Raw genomic sequence first — 20,918 nt, forward strand, 5'->3', positions numbered from 1 at the left:
AACTAATGTCATGGTTTTCCAAAAACGTCCCAGATGTTAGGAGAACAACTGTCAGTTTACCATAAACAATCATATTATTGAACATAGTATGAGTTACACCTACCTCGGTTTAACCATAACAGCATCAGGAAGTTTCAACATGGCAGTGAATGCACTCAAAGAAAAAGCCAGAAGAGCTCTAAATGCAATTTAAAAACATTTTGTACTCACTGTGTTGTAATTTAGCAGTATATTGTTTATTTACAGCATGTAATATTGTTATTGCGATTCAAGAACAATATGCAATTTTTTCTGATATCGTGCGGCCCTAATACAAACATTAACAATGTTGTCTTAAATTTGTACTTGCTTCTTAAGCTGAAACAAATCTTCAAACTATAAATTGGGCACATGACCACATGCCAGTAATCTTACTGCCCATATTCAGACATCACGCCACTCATGATCCAAATGTTCCTGAATCAAGGTGAGGACTCTCGCGTTCACGCGTACTTTTGAGGGGATACTTCATATTGTATGAAGGGGAGTTGTCAGAGCTACAGTTTGGAGAAACAGAGAGGATAACCAGCAGAAAGCTAAGCAATGCACTCCTGTGGACATAGTTAAGCCACCAAAAAAACAAAAACAATATTACTCTTAGTGTATGCTATATTAAAGAATATGTTCAAAGCTCTACCTTGCTGTCAGACAGCTATACAGTCTGTTTCTGATGGAGACTGAAGCAGCAGTTATACAGTTATTTACAATATTATAAATATAGCGTACACCATGGGCGTCGCAGCCATTGTATGAGGGTGGGACAAGTCCCCCCCACTTTTGCAAATGATTAGTTTAGACCCCCCCACTTCTACCATGTGGAAAGTCCGTGAATCGGCCTATCCACTCGCCACACTTTGTAGAGCGCTGTGTCAGTGCTTCACTATCAAATCCATTCCACATGCTTATTGAGAGAATGCCCAAATCAATGAAACTCCGTACCATGTTTTCACTGGTACTTTGTACCAAGGCAGATTCTCCCATAGCGCGCGCATGTTCAAGGAGTGTTGTCATAGTTGGACAGCTCAGATCTGTTGTATGAAGTGATGCCGGTAGCGGAGGTAAGGCACACACACCAAATGTTCAGGAAATGGTTAATACAGCTAAAATCAAAGCTGACGATCTCTTGGTTTGATATGTTTTCTCCCCCAGACAACATGGACATAAGAACATTTTTTTTCAAAGAAGAAGAAAGTAAGTCTTCAGCGTGTATCAGTTAAATCAGTTAACGGCAGTGGCGGCAAAAGCGTCTCACTACTTGAGAGGAGTTTCGTCTTTATGTCATGATAGAGAGATACAAATACTGAATAGTTCAGATGAGAAAAGGCATCGAAATGCCAGGTTACTAGTATTTATCATGTAAACAGGGAACATGAATAACCCGATCTCTATATGCTCATGTAAACACCATATTCCCAATATGATCATAACCGGGATAATACTCATAAACGGCTTACTGATGTCCATGTAGACGCAGTCAGTGTGTTTTACTGGAGCCTCAGTTCGATAAGAGATTATTTTCTGAGTTCTTTAAGGTACTGTCTCTCAAAATGGTAATGTGCATTATGTTTTAATTATACTTATCATTCAGAAGCTTTTTGTGTGTTTTTATGTTTTACTGAGTGCTTATAGGCCATTTCCATCCCAGTATTCAGTTAACTATTTATTTTCTGTGCACATTACATAGACTAGCTAATATTCTACTTAATATCTGTATGGAGTCAGATCAGTCTCAATATTAATAAATACTCACAGAAGGATTCACAAATGTATTTTGCGATTTATATATAAATGACTCTCCACAACAATATCTCCCAATGCACTCACAAATATTTATTGTTGTATATAAATGTACAAAAAATGGGCATTTAAACTGCTTTTTATTAATTCAAAGACGGCTCTGAATTAATAATCAAATATGTTTCCTTTCTTTACTACTGGATGAAATTAGAAAATGTACCCATCATTTTTCTCATGCTAGTATAGCCACATAAAAGTATCGAACCACCTGTTAAAATGCACCAGAATACAGGAAAAAAAAATAAAAAAATTGTGGGGGGGATCCCCAAACCCCCCGTTAAAAATGTCCCCCCCACATTCAGGATGCTTCCTACGCCCATGGCGTACACGTAAACTGATATACATTTTTAGGTGGCTAAAATACTTTTCGCAGCTGCACCCATCCACAGCTTTACATACGTACCCGTGCCCGTACTCCTGCTTGTTCCTCCAAAGACATGTAAGTAATACACTGACTATGGATAAGTATCCATAAGCATCCAAACTAGCCCTTTACGAGCTTACGGTAACAAAAAACATTGTGCAACATAAATCAAATCAAAGTTTATTTATAAAGCACATTTAAAAGCGATTTTTGGTCAGGCCAAAGTGCTGTACATGTAATAAATACTACAATCACTTAAAAACACATGACTACATTCATAATAAAAGACAATAAATTACAACAGATATATAAAAAACACAGGGAAAAGTCAGGAGTCGTGCTCCGCTCTGACTAAAAGGCCAGGGAGAAGAAGTGTGTTTTAAGCATAGATTTAAAAACCCCTAGGGTCTGGGCCGACCTCACATGGAGGGGCAGAGTGTTCCAGAGCCTAGAGCCAGCTGCTGCGAAGGCTCGGTGCCCTCGGGTTTTGAGCCTGGTCTTCGGCACTATCAGCAGCAGCTGGTCAGCAGATCTTAAAGCTCTGGCTGGGGTGTAGCGATGGAGGAGTTCAGCTACATAGGCCGGAGCCTGCCCATTTAGTGCTTTAAAAACAAATAAAAGGAGTTTAAAATCAATTCTGAACCGAATTGGAAGCCAGTGCAATGAGGCCAGAATTGGGGTGATGTTGTCATGCTTTTTGTGGCCTTTTTGGGCAATAGCTGCAGGCGTTTAATTGACGCCTGGTCCATACCCACGTACAAATGTCTCTAATTAGAAAGAAAAGAGAGAAAGAAGTGGTAGAAAGAACAGAAAAAAGTAGAGTGAAAGCTTTATTCTACTTACCACACACAACAATGGTGGGAGTCAACTGAACTTGGTCCATCTGTACTTCCCCTGCCAGGCATGTGTCCTCCACATAACAGAACATTGTGTCTTCCTTTTCATCAAAGTAGGACAGCAGAAGCAGCACCATGTCTTTGACGTCTTCAGAACAACCACTTAGCTCTCCTCTCATCACTTTAAACTTGGTTACAGCCTGTAGCAGCCTTTTGCTCTTGTAAAAAGCATCAGTATTCATGTAGTTCAGGAGTCGTTTCCCCTTCAGATCCAAATTCTGTGGGAAAGTTTCTTGAAGCTCACTTCCTGTGAGTTCCTTGAAGTGGACTGCTATGCCAAGGTCGTCGAACCAAAACGGCCACTCTTGCAGGAGGGATTTTATATTTTTCCCCTGGTTGACTTGTTTACGCTGCGTGTAGAACGTTGACTTCATTAGAAGTTTGACCTCCTCTGGATTTACATCAGTTTGCTTAGACATCACCCTCAGTTTTTCCTTTTTCTCCTGCTGGCTCTCTTCGGTCTCTCCAAGGGGCAGGAATTTTAAATCCCATTTAATGCACCCATAAGTGTCCTGGATTGCTGCTCTCTGTTCTGGAGGGACTTCATCTGTGTCTGACTCGTCGGTGCCATTCTTTCGTTTTCTTATTTTTGGGGTCGTGGATCGCTTCACATTCTCTATCCTATTTTGCAATTGCTTGACCAGAGAGTGATACCCTGGCCCGATCACGTCTCCCTCTATTATGTCTTGAAGAGACGTAGGATACTTTGCCACTATCTTTTTTGCCACTTCAATAGTGTGTCTTTTACTTAAGCAAGTACTTTTTCGCTTCATTTCACACAACAGAATCCGTACCATCTCTCTTCTCATTCGTGGACTAGGTCGTTTTCCTCTCCGCAGTCTGCATCAGTTCCTCTGGCAACTTATCCCACGGTATTACAAAGCTATCCATCCAGTCTATATCAGGGCTTTTGCAGCTGTTGGAAGAGGTTGAGGATGAACTTCTGGGTGAATAGGACGTCAAAGATGCAGAAGGCCCTGGGCCTGAGCCACCAACAGATGAGCTGCTGGTTTCAGGAGTCTGGCCTGCAAAACACACACATACAAACAAAAAGAGTTATGAGGAACACCGTTTTAATGTTTCTATATTTCTGATTGATCTTTTATTACTTTGGGCACTGGTTGCGTCCTGTACTGCAATAGTCACAAGTATACATACGTCTCAGCTTCCAAGCAGAAAGGACTTTTCGGGCTTGAATTGGCCTCAAAGCTGACAGCAAATCTGTTTCCTTAACAAACTGGAAATCATCATACGTCTCCACCCCAAGGGATTGTAAAGTCTCTTCCAGAATATCCTTTGTCATCTCTGGAAGGTCAGGCAAGACCTCAGTGATGGCGCTGCGTAGAAATGTTTGCTCCAAGTCAGTCATCTCTGGAAGCATGGAAGAACGGCACTTTTCAGTTTTTAAAATTACAAATGAAAGACAAAGATAATTAGACATTTAGTCAAGTAATACTGTACATACATTATATACAGATAAGAAGAACCTCAACTTTGAGTATAGGGTGTGATTGAGGATGTATACTTTTTATTTCTGTACATGCAGAACAAAAACTGCTGTCACTTTAATACTTTTCAAATAGTATTTTATCCTTTTCCCTAAGCATACATGTGCGTTGTTAGAATGGTTTCAACACCACAGTAGCCAATATCGTGTTTATTTTGACAACACTGTGTTTCAGCGGGATGACTTGGTGCCCGTTGACAATGTATGATGGTAACGGATCAAAATCTACCAAGTCGTGAATGTTAACACATTGCAACCTTGCATTCTGTTTTGTCACACAGTACAGGTGGTATTCAGAATGATAGTCAGCTTTATGTATATCCATCACAAAATACACAGCTGAATCATTTTGAATTAAAATAATGAGCAGTTCTCCGAACTCCATGGACTCGTCATTTTTGGCCACAAGGAAAAGCCCTTTTTTATATGATGTACCTTTACACTGTATGTCTGTGGATCACTAGTATTGTTTTCTGATAAGCCAAACTCTCTCACTGCATGTTTGATTGAATCACTGTAAAGACTGGAGTAAAAAGTACAACTGTCTTTGACTTGCAGAAGTTGACTGCATCCTGGCCCAGCTGAAAGATATGCCTGAAAGATCTGATGTCTTACGGATAAAGTTAGGCAGATGTTTTTTATAGTTTTTCAAATGCCTTGCACATCTCTTGAAGTAGCTGTGTTTACTTTCAAAACGCATTGTCCATATTCTCATCCAGGGGCCACATTTCAAGATGAGTGCCGGATAGCCGGATAGTCTCATGAAATGGTGCTTTGGTTTTAGTGGACTCTCAGGAAAGAAACACTTCCTTGTTTCCAAATATTCTTGGATTGTAATGTCAAGATAGGCTACCTGTGACAACAAAATCTTTTGTGCACAAATCAGATCAACAATATCTTTAAGCTGGAGAGTCAACTGCCACACATCATCTTCTGGATTTTGCACTTTGTCACCAATTAATACAGGCAGCAATCTTAAGAAATTCCATTTCTGAATGGCTTGACCTGAGAGCTTGAATACGTCAGAGTTGACAGCACAGGGCTTAGTGAGAGCATCAGATCCTTTGTACTTGAACAGTTTTATGCGCTGGTTCAAAAGTGAATATGTAAACCATTTATTTTTCTTAATAAAATACTTTTAAGTACAGTGCAACATCATAGGATAAAACACCCTCAAATATGTCATGGCCTAAACAAGGTGGGAGACCTGGCTTGCAAACATGAAAAACTGTGAAGTCCACTGAGACAAATGTAAAATTTGTGATATTGGGCTATATAAATAAACATTGATTGATTGGTGTCAGAGCATTGAAGACAGAGTTTGCCTTTATGCCTTTGATGTGTGGACTGTCTTCAACTTGTAGATCAGCAACAGCAGAATCGTAACCTTCGGGTGTGCACTGTGAACCACATACATTTGCATCATCTCTCTTAAACTCACTTTGTGTGATTTCACAGTAAATGTTTTTGAACATCTTTTTGAATGTCTGAGCTCTTCATTATATGTTGTTCTCAGTGGTCCCTGGTGACAGACTGAGAACAGATCCTTCACACAATCACAGATTTCAGCAATAGCATCATCAGTTAGAGACATGTCATCTTTTAAAAGTGAACCTAGTTTACTTAAAATGTAATCCTGTCCCAACTCATGCACATTTTGCATCTCTTCGACAATGGTCTGTATTGTTGAAGCTGGAAGAAGGAGCTGCCCTTGCAATTTTAAGTAGAATAATTATAGATTCCTAAGATAGGTCTCATTGAAATGCTGTGGCAAATCAGTGCTTTCATTTGTTGTTGCATCATTTGGGCTCTGGGAAGCATCTTCATGTGCAGAACACGGAGAAATGGCTTTCCGTGTTACTGGACATGCCACAGTTCGCTCCTGCACTATATGATCTTTTAAGTGGGATATACTGTAAGTTCTTCCACTGTTTGAAATTGGCGCGTACATAACGAAATTGCACATATCAAATCTGTAACAACGGCTCTAGCAGTGGCAGAGGCTGCAGGCACATTGTGAATCCGATAAAAGTGAGCTTTAAAAGCTGCGTAAGTACAAAATGTGCGCTTCCAACACATTTGAAAAAACACTGGGGTTCGTTCCTATGCACTCTACAATGCAGCACATAGCCCCTCAAAGTCTGTAGCGTTTTGCTGCAAAAATGGCAGGTAATCATTTTTAGCACGCTAACAAGACTGCCTTCACAACAGCATGAATTAAACGAAAAGAAAGAGTTCAGCTTTCAGCATAATACTTCACTAACGTTACCAGACTATTTAAATGAACTCCCGGTCAGTAGATGTTATAACTATGACTGCAAAATACACTCAATCACAAACAGAAGCTAGTATTTTCTTGACAACACACCGTCTTATAATTCAAGTTTGAAGAAAATAAACGGTTTACTTACCAGTGCTACAGATCATGATCCTCCACTCTTCATCTGCACAAAGCTCTGTGCGCAGGCAGACTTGGCCGCGCACTCGAGCCGTAAAGCTCCTTACACACCAAACTGACACCAAAGAACACCAAAGAACACGTCCCAACGGAACGTCGGGTCACGTCACCTCACGTCGCCTCACGTCTCCTGTGTCTTGGCCATGTGTCGCACTGGAACACACCGCAAAGACTTCAGCCGACGGCCAAGAAGCACGTAGGAACTGCGCATGCGTGAGTGGCAATAACTCTCCTTACCAGCAGGCGGCGGTAGTGTGTATTCGTCATTCAAAAAGAAGCAACAACCGGAAGAAAGACTGTGTGATAACCGAGAGAAGAAGAACAGACTGCGTGATATAAACAAACAACAAATGGCGTGTGCGTTCCATTTTCACTCTACAGCGAGAAGCTCATGGGGCTTTCCCGAACCTGTGTCGAGAGCTGGAGTTAAATGAAATCTCAGATTTGCCTTCTTAATAGTTTCTTTGGGTCCCTCACTTCCGTTTTGCTTCTCATGCACTGATTCGCTAGCTGAACAGCCAATCAGAGTGATTTATTTGGCCGACAGCCTACCGATTCAACATGTCGCTTGGAATAAAGCTTTAGGATTTTGTTTTTGTATTTTGTGTTGGGGTTCTCACCTGCTTTGTGTTCTTACACAAACCGGCCTTTATATTTCTAAACAGCAAATCAGTGCTTTCATTTGTTGTTGCATCATTTGGGCTCTGGGAAACATCTTCATGTGCAGAACACGGAGAAATGGCTTCCCTGTACATGTCACTTATGCTATCAACAGAACATGCTCTAGAGGTCTAGAGTTACATAAACAGAAGTAATGCATAAAACTGGTTATTTAAAAATTATTTCACTTAAAAAGGCACTTGGTGTAAATACTACATTTAAAGTACAATTTATTTAAGTGATTTTTAAGGGGTTACTTTAAATAGAAAAGGCTAAAGGGCCATGGCAATGAGCATCAAGGCGCAACATTTCTGCTTATCTCCTCAAATGCTTGTTGCCGAATTCTGGAGTGAGGGGTGTAGAGGTTTATCTTTGGGTGTGTGGAAAGGTCAATTTCTCGTTATGCAGGTCCTGTGTAGAGCAGATATTATGTTAACCGGCTAAATTGGCAATCTGGTCAATTGAAACTGGAAACTGACCTACATCAGCATGCTGTTCCATCACTGATGATAAGTAATATGATTAATACACTGATATGTTTGTTACTGTACAAACAGACCAAGAGAGACACTATTTTCTGACAGGTTGTGCCCAATTTACTGCTGGGCCAAGGCCAGAAAAAAATCCACCAGCTGAGGTTCCAAGAAAACCAAAAAACGACCAATGTGGCAACGTTTTGGATTTGAACTTGCACCACACCAGACAGTGATGCAGCCAGGCCTGCAGTTCTAATAATGCTGGCTCTCGTGTGCTCTACCCCCAATTACAGACAAACACAATGTGCTTAAGCTAATAAGACACAAACATGTATAATCTTTCATGTCTTTATTGAACTCACCCATTAAACATTTGCATTGCTAATGGCAAAGCAAGTGAACTTAAGCCATTTCTTTTGGGATAAGGTCTTGGCTTTGAACAACTCTAAACAGATTCACTTTGTACTAAGCCATTGTGTATTAAATTGACATCGATATTTCGGGTCATTGTCCTGCTGCACCCCCACCCAACGTCGGCTGAGCTTCAGCTGGCGGATAGCCTCTCTCACATTATCTGTAGGATGTCATGGTAAACATTTAAGTTATTATTTCCCTTGGTCGCATGCAGTTCAGGCCCCGAGTCAGCAAAGCAGCCCCATATCAGGATACCCCCCCCCCCCCCCCCCCCACCACCGGGAAGATGTTTTCATGTTTGTATGTATGTTTCCGTTTTCATAGCAGAAACATTTAATTGGACTACAAAACATTTTCCCAGTAGTGTTGTGGAGTGTTGAAGTGCTCTGTGGCAAACTTCAAAGGTGTTATTTTTTAGAGTGGGGGCTTCCTCTGTGGTGTCCTGCTATGGACCCCTTCAAGCCTTCAACTGTAACTCTGGGGTTCTCTTTAACCTCATTGATTATTCTGCGTTTTGCCTTTGGATATATATTTTGTAGGCAGCCACTTCTAGAAAGAGTGATACAAAAAATGGGATTGATGTATATCTTAACTTATGAAGATTACTGTGTAAACCTTTCCAGCTTTATGAACCTGCCTGGTCGCCCGCAGGATGCGTTCTAAATATAGTGTGAGTCATCACTTAATAAATAAATTACTTTTGTCTTACATGAGTAAAGAAAATAAAAATGTTTGTTACTGTGGACTTTCAAGTCATTCAGAGGGAAGGGGTCTCCTCTCTGCTGCTGCTGCTGCGGGGGGCTGCGGCATGCTGCAGGATTTCCGCCCCGTGTAGCGAGTATTTTCAGGACTTCTGATCCCTTTGCTGGGAGAAATGTTTAAAAACTTGTGAACTCTGTCTGAAGTTTTTCTGCTGATTCAGTCTCTGTGTATCAGCAGTCTCTGCAGTGAACAAAAGGAACACGTCTGTCCGACGTAAACACTCAGACACTCACCTTTAAATCGTGCTGTTCATATTTAACTGTTGGTCCCAATCGCAGCAGCGTGACATTGTCCTCCACTTTCACTGCAGTGGGAACATACTCTCTAGTCTGCTCCGTGTCTATTTATTTTCTTCTCAGAGAGTACCAGAATGCATAGTTTACATGTTAATATTTAAACAAATCTTCTTCCCATCCCATCACATTTCAAAACAAAGTGGGAAACATTGGAAACAGTAATATGTAAAAATATTGTTATCATATGTAGCCTATTATATGTATAATATTTATTATTCAAAGGAAAACTGCTGATGTATATTCTTCAGATAAATTATATCAAACTAGTAACCCTCCGTATTCCTCGTTATCCTTCAGGTAGCTCTCAGTGTCAAAAAGGCTGGTGACCCCTGCTAGTGACTTAACAATAGATGTTGAAACTGCTAGAAGTGAGTCTTAATATTATAATTTTTCACTGACAATAAGTGTAAATGTCAAGTTTAAATGCATCTGTATTAAGGGTGAGTTAAACAAGTGATTTTCTTTTAAGGAGCAGTTGCAACAATATCTCATTAGTCATTGTACTCTAAACATCTATATTATCATGAATCCATAAGAAATGAAAGCATTTAACACAAAGTCTCAATACTTCAGAACAGTCTCAGTTACCATCTTAAGCTAAAGAGAGAGCTAGACACATAATATATGCTCATCAACGGTCCAATAGTTTAGAATTATCCTTTAATAAACAATATCTGTGTGAGATCTGAGTTCAGTGTCACAGTGTGCAATGTTTAATTCAGCTTCAGCCTCTCTCATACTATGAGAGTATTCTTTAATAAGGTGACCTAGTTCTCGGCATATGCAGCTAACAGTGTGATACAATTTGTTCAACCTGCAGAATGCTAAAGCCTTCGTTTGATCCCATTCCTGCTCACAAATACTCTTTCTAACTCCCATTACGCCACTGTGTCTGTCCTCTGCTCCATCAGGCCCTGGGGAGGAAATGGGAGCCAAGGCATCGTTGGTGGAAGATCCGGTTCCTGGGTCTGCTATGGTAACTTCTCCCACTCTGGACAACATCCGGGCAGCCTATGAAGAAGGAGAGAATGAGGCTGCCAGGGAGCTGATCCAACAGGCCTGCTGTGTAGAGTGCAGCGCAGCAGTGCCTCACATCGATGGGGTGAGCACACGTAACATTTAAGATTTAAAGATGTTACTGTTACTATTGAGGGAGGCCACAGAGAGACCTCCATCACTCAGAGTTCATTTATATAGCCCAATATCACACATTGACATTTATCTCAGTGGAATTTACAGCATGTACAGAAAATAAATATGAACACAACACCCTCTGTCCTTGGACCCAGACATCGGACAAGGAAACACCTCCAAAAAGATTGGAGAAACCTCAGGGAGGGCAACAGAGGGGGATCCCTCTCCCAGGATGGACAGACCTGCAGTAGATGTTGTGTGTCAATTAAAAAGATAACACATTTACAACATAGGTAGTCCACATTTTTGAAAAGACCACTTCTATAAATAAGAAGATGATGAAGATGAATCCAGGTGGATGTCAACATTCCTCTGGATAAGAGAAGTAGTAAGGTGAGCATCAGGCAGGACCATAGCAACAGGAGTGAAGGTGCCCCAGCCAACCATATCAGGAGCTCTGCATGATACTGGCCTGTATGGGAGTTTTTTTCTCTCAAGAACAACCATACAGTATCAAAGCTTCTGGAGTTTGCCAGTAGGCACAAGAGAGAACCAGAAGGACGAGCGCTCTAATGAGATGAAGATGGACAAATTCAAAAATTCAAGGTGCTATGTGTGGTGTAAAGCATACACTGCCTCAGGACACACTGCTAGGGAGGAACTTGACCTTTCATCAGGTCAATGATTCCAGACACCAAACAGAGAGGATAATGCCATGCAGTGGCCAAGGCAAAGTCCAGATCTCCTCCCATCCAATCTGTGGCACTTTTTGAAAGCTGCGGTCCACAAGCATCATCCAACCAACCTGAAAACCTGGAGCAAATCTGCAGAGGAGAGCGGTCAGAAATCCCTGTGAACACTGCGCCCAGCTGCTAGACATTACCCTCAGAGACTTCCTGCTTTTACTTCACCAAAGTCTGCTCTACCAAATGCTAATGTGTAGGGGATGACACTGATGCAGGTAGCAATTTTCTGTTTTTAATTTTCTTTAAAAGATTTACTGAAGGATAATTAATGTTATCAATGAAAGTATACCTTTTAGAGCAGGGGTTCCCAACCTTTTTTCCCAAGAGCCCCCCCCAAATGACTCCTGTTGGAAATTGCGCCCCCCCCCCACACACACACACACAAGGGGGGGGGGGACTTTTTTTAAAGTCTCAAAAATGCTACAACTACTGTCACAAACTGGATGAATGTGAAGTATTTTGTTAAAGGAGGATGAAAGCGTAATTAAGGAGCACTATTGGAGTGACTTTGATGGTTATTGGACTCAGGATTCATTCAATTGGATTCCCGCTGTATGAAGAAATTAAAGGACGGCGCGCAAGTGTAAACAATTCACAAAGGGATTAAACTATTTAAAACACATGCTCAAAGTAAGCCAGATTTTGCCGATGTTTTTATGTGGATTCAAAAGTCCTAAATAATCTACAAAATGGAGGAGACCGATCTGATCGGAGCAACTGTGACAAATAATCCAACTGAAACCGGCATGGACAATGACTATGTTTTAAAAATGCGCTTATCCAGACAAGCCCGGTTTGGACACTTTACGAGCAGAAGAAACATTTCTATTAAAGAAAGAATTATACATTGCTGTCTTTTTATGCCTTTAATAGCTATACTAACTTGAATTTGTATTCAAATGAATGAATCAATTATTTGATATATTTTGTATTGTATTGTAGAGACAAGGCTTTTAGTGACAATCATGTATTGCGTTACAATTATATGTAAAACAAAAAAAAAAAAAAAAAGTCTAAATATGATATTTGGCCTCAAATCATCTGAGGCCTGGCCCTGCGATCTTTGGGAACCCCCAGGTTGGGAACCACTGTTTTAGAGCATATTACTTTCTATAAAAACACTGAATGGAAAAATATGTTTGTGTATAATTTGTGATTCAGACAAATCTGATACTCTTGCAAACCACTGTACATATGACTACTCCAATGATGAATCTGTGTCTTTGTTTGTGCGTGTTCCTACAGGTTGGTCTTCTTTGTGTTGCCTCTCAGCATGGTGATCTGCAGAGTGTCTCTTACCTCCTGAGAGAAGCCCGTATCATTTTACCTCAGGAACCATCCAGCAGCAACCCAGCCATCCTGGCAGCGTACTACGGCCACGCCAGCGTGGTCAAAGAGCTGCTGGACTCCATCCCTGGTAAGAGGAAAATAAACAGTTTAAGATTCATGATATATGGAACAGGGCAAACCTTTAGTTTCACAAGTAACATGTACTGTATACAATACATTCATTGAATCGAAGGCCAGTTGATGTCCTGAAGTTTATTAAATGATATATTCATTGTGTGTTACTGCTGTCAAAGTTAATGCTAAACCGCTTTGCAATATTTTAAAAAGAGACACTCCACCATTTTAATGTAAATGTTATATAATGTCCCTTGTGTCTCTGAAAATAATTCCAACAATGTGTTTGTGATGTCCTCGGGTTATCTCAGCCCTGGACTTTGGGATGATATATATAAAAAAAAGAAACCTGAGTTACAAACTTGAGGTGTGCAGTTGGTCAAGCGATGTATTTTAACCAGAAAGTGAGGGTCTAATAAAGTTATAGAAAGGGATCGAATTATGGGAATTGTATGACTCAGTAATTCAACTGACTTCACTAACATTCAGTATATCCGGACCACACAGGACTCTTTACAGGACAAATACTTTCTAATAACATTCATTTGTTTTCCTCCTTGGTTAATCTATTCCGCTTGCTGGTGTTACTATGTCACATAATCCTAACATGACCTTGCTTTTGATTAAGACTCACACCATGTCCTCACCTTGACCTGAGCGTGCTGGAGAGTATGACACTGGTACATTTTAAACGGTTTAATACCAAACCGTAAGTAGAATATGAATATATACTTTTTTTACAAAAAATATAGAGATTGAGTATTTTACACACCAAAATAATATCATTTTTGACCTTCCTTTCAACATTGACAGAACCATTGTTGAGTATGTCAGGGAATAATTTCCATAGATGTTTACCTTTTGCCCTCTGACGCAGATGACCAACCTTGGTCATCTGTTATCTCCCTTGAGGAGGGGGGCTGTTTTAACCATTTGTTGTTGTTGCCAGTTTATGACACGGCAACTTTAGGTCAAGATGGTTTTATTGTTACGACCGGGCATCTTGCGGTCAAAGATAGTTTATTGTTACGGGGAGATTTGGAACGCTTCCTTCTCGGGCTTGATGACTCGAAAGGTGTGAAATCTTCGAGGCCATTAGCATCAACTGCAAGTAATTCAGTGTCCCCAGCTGTTTAGGCTATCTAGTGAAATGTTGATTACTCTCAAGCAAACCAGTTAAAAGTTCTTACGAGAGAAAGATTCTTCAGAATTGATTGTGGCAACTCTACCGTGCAGTCAGAACCTCTGACTCCTGACTTGTTTTGTGAATTCTCCGCCGAAGCTCCAAATAAACCATCAGTGTTTGACATCAAAGCTCCAGCTCTCCATCGTGTCTCTTTTGAGTCTTGACTCCAATTGCTACAGAAGTTTCCCCCACAGAGTAAATAATGGGTCTGATGGGTTCCGCATGGTAATTTGAAATGGTCTGTTGGACTAAAGGAAGCCCTGCAGTGTGTGTGTTGGTTGATGAAGAGTCCTCACACTAATCTCTGGTCTACCTTTCAGGTCCATGTCTGAGGAGAGACTTGTTGAACTTTATGCTGGCGACATCCTGCCAGCAAGGTCAGCTGGACGTGGTGCGGCTGCTAGTCCACGGCTACGCTGCTGACACCAAGGACTGTGCCGTCCACAGCGATGAGTTCGCTGTCATTACGGGGCTGCCACTGTATGCTGCTGCACAAGCAGGTAGGGTAATATACACAAACAATCCATCTTTATTCAGTTGGAAAATAAATACCACATTTGTACTATTCCTGTTACTCCTATTCTACTCCCCTTGTCTCCTCTGAGTATCCCTTTTAGATGGTTAACATAATGATTGCACACCTTGATCAATTTCAGTGTCAGTGGCCGGAGGAAGGAAAGAAACATAATTAGCCAAATGGAAAGCATATGTGTACTCATACTGATACACACTTTTACACTTGAATTGCTGGGTGGTGGTTGGTTATGTGTGTCTATTTAAGGAGCCAAGACAACCTGATTATGCACTGAAACATTTTTGAAGAGATCATGTCTGTTTTTATGTTTACATTTGTCATGCAGAAATACAATCTAATTTACACTTGTATATTTATTACGTGATTATAAAGTAATGAAAAGGACACATTACTGCTCAAATGAAATCAATGAATCAAATTTCATTTTTTCATTCCAATATCCTGTACTACAAATTAGCCTCAGGGGTCTTTACAGTCTGTACAGCAATTACACTTCTGTCCAAAGACCCTGGCAGACCCTCCTGTAATCACAAAGCTAAGTGTGAGCCTCTCCGCTCACACAGGGTTCAATGAGGGACGGAAAGAGCAGGGTTTGGTTGTAACACAGGGGTTTATTGTTAAACATACACAAAACACGTTGCCCTTGCGGGATCCTTCACAGGTCCTTTGGCGTCCTTCTAGGATCCAGCCTACTGCAAGACAGACCAGAACCAGGTTACCACATGCTTTTATTCAGTGACTGATTACCTGATTCTGATCAGCTGTCTGGCCGCAGGCCGAGCCACTCCCTTCACTCCAGCAGCCGGCACCCTACCACACCCCGCTGCCACATACCCCCACCGCCTGACTCAGGCCGGGATCCCGCCGGCCTCAATCTAACTCCCCCCTCCACCGAGCGAGAGAGGAAATCATCCACGACCATCCGGTTACCCGGCCTGTGGATCACATTGAAGTTGAAAGGCTGCAACGCCAGATACCACAGAGTGATCCGAGCGTTGGCATCCTTCATGTGGGGCATGGTCCGACCAGAGGGTGAAAGGGCGCCCCAGGAGGTAGTAACGCAGGGCACCGACCGCTCACCGTATGGCGAGGCACTCCTTTTCCACCGTATTGTAGTTCACCTCCCTCTGGGCGAGCTTACGGCTAATGTACAGTACTAGGCGGTCGACCCCCTCTACCTGCTGGGACAAAACGGCCCCCACCCCACTGTTCGAGGCGTCGGTCTGCAACACAAAAGGGAGAGAGAAGTCAGGAGAGTATAGAAGCGGCTTACCACAGAGGGCTTTCTTAACCCTCTCAAACGCCAGCTGACACCGCTCCGTCCACTGGACCGGATCTGAAGTACCCTTTCGGGTCAGGTCGGTCAGAGGGCTGGTTAGCTCCGAAAAGGATGGGATGAACTGCCTGTAGTAGCCGGCTAGCCCCATTAACCTCCTGACCTATTTTTTCATCTTGGGCGCCGGACAGGCTGAAATGGCGGCTGTTTTCTCTTTCTGTCGCACCAGCCCGCCGTTAGATATATTTTATCGGTAGGCCTATTGGAGACATTTAAAAAATATATTTCATATGTATTATTGCTACATAAACATTATATTGCAGTTTTAGTTTCGCCAACTCCGTTTCTAATATGCAATACGACTACAAAATGCATCTATGATGTATTTTCGACCTTATTTTCGATCATCTTTCCAATCCAGACGAGAGATCTCTCTCTCCCGTCGGTGTGCGAGGGGGCGGGGCAGTTTATAAAAGGTCTCCTGACTGTGTTACAGACTGTCATCCTGGTTAGTGGTTACTCTGGGTTCTGTCTTCAAGACAGAGTTGGATTTTTTTGTTAATTGGATGGGACTTGATTGGATTCAATATGCAGCGGCTCGTCTTGTCATCAACCTTCCAAAATGTTCCCACACCACTCCGCTCCTCCGCTCCCTTCACTGGCTTCCAGTAACTGCTAGAATCCACTTCAAGACAATGGTACTTGCATACCATGCTGCGAATGGATCTGGCACTTCCTACATCCAGGACATGGTTAAACCGTACACCCCAGCACGTGCACTCCACTCTGCATCAGCCAAACAGCTCGCTGCACCCGCACTGCGAGGGGGACCCAAGTTCCCATCAACAGAAACACGTGGGTTTGCTATCCTGGCTCCAAAATGGTGGAATGAGCTCCCCATTGAAATCAGGACAGCAGATAGCTTACACATCTTCCGGCGCAGACTAAAAACTCATCTCTTTCGACTCCACTTCGAGCGATAGAATTACTAACAAAGCACTTATACTCAACTGGCTTATCTAAAGCCAGTTGAGTAGCACTTGAAATGTTTTGGCTCTATGAAACCTGATGTTCTTATATGATTCTGTTTTCTTCAAGTTTGTATCTTCTTGGTCGAATGCACTTAAAACTCTCTCAAAACCCATATGAAACAGAACTGTACAACATTTTTCTTTATGCATATTTTACTAACCACTCCGCTTTTAAACTCTATTTTTGTTTCACTATCCTATAGTATGAATTTGAATTATTCCATACCTTATTTTCATTTATTTTCTTATTTTGTATAACTATAATGATGATGATAAAAGGTGTGCCCTGGAAACACTTGTTTACATAAATGGTGACCAAACAATTTGAGGCCCACTGAGATAACTTAGACTAAAGTTAGCTATCTAAACACTCAGAGTCCTTTACCTCACTGAGCTGTAGTTATCTGAGCCTCTCAGTCTGACAGGAGAGTGCTCTCCTCCACCTTGTTGTAGAAACAGCTCCTTATATCTGTTAGCGCAGCTAGCTAACCAGAGGCTAACAACAACAATCCTTGATGGCGGTGCGCACTATACCCTGGATATTGGGTTAGATTTGTCCCATCTCTAGTCCAATACGTCAGGGAGTCTGGGCGGGGAGTTAGCAGAGCTGTGTGCTAGCTCTGGTATGTAAGGGAAGTCTTCTGACCAGTAAAAGTGCTGATGAGCCAATTGTTGGCTGATAGGGGTTCGTCTGGGAAGCCCATGACAGTTTTAGAATGACCCAGCATGCACAATGACAGGAATCCAAAACTATAGCTGCACATACTGAACAACTGCAAGAAAGTATACGTTTCTGTGTTGAAAACTTTTAGGCCATGTAATTATTGAACAGTACAGTGACAGATAGTGAACACTGGGACTTCGAACACATTAAGTGAGTTGTGCGTTTTGTGTTGCAGGTAATGAGGAGATATCTTGCTTCCTGCTGCAGAACGGGGCGGGGTTTTCCTCATACACCCTGATGGACCACCCAGCCTTCAGCAAACACCTCCTTAGACTCAAACTACAGGAAACCACGAACACAGAAGGAGACAAGGTCTGTATTCTGGAAACAAAGGTGGTAATAAGAATGTGTTTCGGAACCAACAAATGTGAGGCATTCAGAGGAGAGCTCATATTTAACAGCAGATTGTGTCAAACCTTAGGGAGAAGAATGTCTGCTCTGTTTGAAAACAAAACACCAGCTTAGGCGTTACACATTTGGCAGACAATTTAGGAGGAGTTTTTTTGCTGCTATGAACTAAATGCAAGTAAAAAGTCTCAGTTTGACTTGCGTTAGAGTTTTGATACGTCTGAGTGCCAGCTCATTGCGGTGCCGACCAATGGCTTGTGGTGTCAGAGCAGTGATCAGGAATCCTATTAGTACACAAGGCAATTCATTCCTAAATCCATTCATCCAAAACATTAAAAGAACAATAAGGAATTTGTGTGTGTGCATGCGTGTGTTTGTGTGCATGCGTGTGTGTGTGTGCGTGTGGATGCGGAGGTGCGTGTGAAGAGTGGAACTACCTGCCCAGCTGGATAGATCGAGGGTACTGAGACAAGAGCACCTCCACTTACCCCAGTAAGTTCTGGTAGTAAGAGGGCAGGGAGTGTTAATATCGTTTTACAGCGAAATACTCAGAATAGCCATATAGAAGTTATCTTTATATTATTGTGATGAGATCTCTACTGCATATGGATCATGTCAATTACAAACTCATAATGTGAATGAAAATAGTCATTTTAATTATAAAAGATAGTAAAATATTGAAATTATATTATATTATATATTCTATCATATTAAACCAATTGCAGTATTTACATACGAATACATTTTCCTTTGTTTTCAAAGGATCTTTAATAATTAAAAAAAGCCTTGACAATACTGCATGAAATTGAAAACTCTGAAAGAATAATATGATGAAAGTTCATTCATTTTTCAGCTAAGCTTTACAATGTATTACAATTAGGTTGATAAGATTTTAGTCACCCTGTTTACCCCCCCCCCCTCCATGCTGTGTGCAGGCTGTGTCTGTGTGCTGGAGCGGTCTGCAGCTGCCCTGGTTGGAGCTCGATTGGTTCATGGATGTCTCCTCACGTATCGCCCACCTAGATCTGTCCTCCAACAGCCTTGGGGCTTTGCCCTCCGTGGTGCCCTGGGGTCTCATCGGCCTGCAGACTCTAGATCTTTCCAGCAATCTTCTGAAGGAGCTGCCAGCTGCTGCCAGCTCCCAGCAGGTCCTCTGCTCCAGGTACACAGGCACCAGCTGTGACAAATACACACTGCCAGCTAGCAGCTATACGTCATTATCTTCTAAAAAAACAACAACATACAAGTTATTATCTCATACATACAAAGTATTATCTCATACTCACAAGTTTATTTCATTTGTACAAGTTATTAAGGAGTCATAGCGATGGGCCCTGTCCAGAGCCAAAAAAGCTGCTTTTCTGTCAGGTGAGGAAATGTACAGTATCACCAGAGCCAGACTGAAAGCTGGCATAAAAGAGCCAAAGCAGAGCGATCAAGAGAGACAGAAGGAACCTCATCACCAAAAATACCGAAGCTAGAGGAAACGCCGTCCAGACTAACACTGGATTAACACTGGACTAGGTTGTTTATGTTTGCACCACCAGATACCAAAGCAAATTCCTTGTATGTGTAAACGTACCTGGCAATACACTTGATTCTTATTCTGATGCTGAACATAGGCTGCAGAAGCAGGAGCACCCCCACCATATGCTCATTGCTCCTGAAAAACCCAATGCCTCATGTTCTGTTTGTACATGTGCAGAACCGTGTAGTGAATAAATCAGGCCCTGCCTACATTCAGGAATTGCTTCCATTATACACTTCAGCACGTGCACTTCACTGTGCACAACTCCCTGCTCTCTATCGTGGCTCCAAAATGGAATGAGCTCCCCATTGATATCATGACAGCAGAACATCTACACATCCACCATCGCAGAACATTTACAAATAATTAGATGAATATGAATTTGTCATTTCTGCATGTAGCACTTTGAACAGTTTGGCTCTTTTGAAGCTGATGTACCTTCAGGATTCTTGCTTTTCTGAGTTTGTATTAACATGGTTATGTGCACTGACTTTAATACACTTTTAATAAAAAGTGCCAGCTTAATGTTATTCAATGCTTCCAGTCTTTAAATGTATTCTGTTAATGGGCTCCATGATTAAACTCCATGATCTGCTTTTTCTTAAGCTAAAAGGGCAAACAATTGACCAAAATGTCAGCGTTTAAGCTTTTCTCGTTTACAAAAGTAGGGCAAACACTGATTAAAGAGTGATTCCTAAATGAAGCTGGTTGTATCATAAACATCATCCCTCTCTCCTGTGCTCAGGTTACAGCACATCAATCTCTCCCAGAACCAGCTCAGCAGTCTGCCGCCAGGACTCCTCCATCTGACCCACATCCAGAGAATTTCTGCTGCTAAGAACCAGCTCACAGACCTGTTTGACATTCCTTCCAGTATGTTCTAATCATTTCAAAAATAATTTTGTATTTGTGACCGATCATTTTTCAGTGGTCTCTTCATTTATTACAAAGCTGTAATAATCAACATGTTGGTAGTACACTTATGTAAACACATCATGTGAGATTAATGGAGGTTGCCATATATTTTCCATTATAGTGACTATTACCATTTCAATACTGATTCAAACTATTTCCAGTGGCAACAGCTGAAAGGCCTTTCAGTTTCAGGGTTGATTTTCACTTCGGCTGTGTTCGGTTTTTCTTCTGTGTCAGCCACTAACTGGATTGGTCTGCGTAAGCTGGAGGAGCTGGATGTGTCTGATAATTGTCTCAGCAGCCTGCCCACAGCAGTCCTGCACTGTCTGAAGTCCCTGATCCTGCTCAATGTGTGCAGGAACAAACTGAGCAGCTTCCCGGAGCCCTGGGCCTGTCCTCTGGTGAGAAACTGGAATGCTGTC

General features: G+C 41.8%; 2 protein-coding genes across 3 annotated transcripts in view; one reads left to right on the top strand and one right to left on the bottom strand.

Moving 5' to 3' along the window:
• lrrk1 (leucine-rich repeat kinase 1) overlaps positions 1-20,918 on the top strand; it is a 186,442-nt gene that overhangs the window by 29,863 nt on the left and 135,661 nt on the right. For both annotated transcript variants that reach the window (XM_079663356.1, XM_079663357.1), the window contains exons 3-9: positions 10,581-10,771; positions 12,795-12,966; positions 14,460-14,639; positions 17,881-18,017; positions 18,989-19,215; positions 20,327-20,454; positions 20,734-20,897. In XM_079663356.1, coding sequence (XP_079519482.1) covers positions 10,581-10,771; positions 12,795-12,966; positions 14,460-14,639; positions 17,881-18,017; positions 18,989-19,215; positions 20,327-20,454; positions 20,734-20,897 — 1,199 coding nt within the window. The remainder of the gene's footprint in view (positions 1-10,580; positions 10,772-12,794; positions 12,967-14,459; positions 14,640-17,880; positions 18,018-18,988; positions 19,216-20,326; positions 20,455-20,733; positions 20,898-20,918) is intronic.
• LOC307028389 (uncharacterized protein) overlaps positions 1-20,918 on the bottom strand; it is a 361,942-nt gene that overhangs the window by 4,930 nt on the left and 336,094 nt on the right. The window lies entirely within an intron of this gene.

Source organism: Notothenia rossii, assembly GCF_949606895.1.
Source record: "Notothenia rossii genome assembly, chromosome: 2".
NCBI lineage: Eukaryota > Metazoa > Chordata > Actinopteri > Perciformes > Nototheniidae > Notothenia > Notothenia rossii.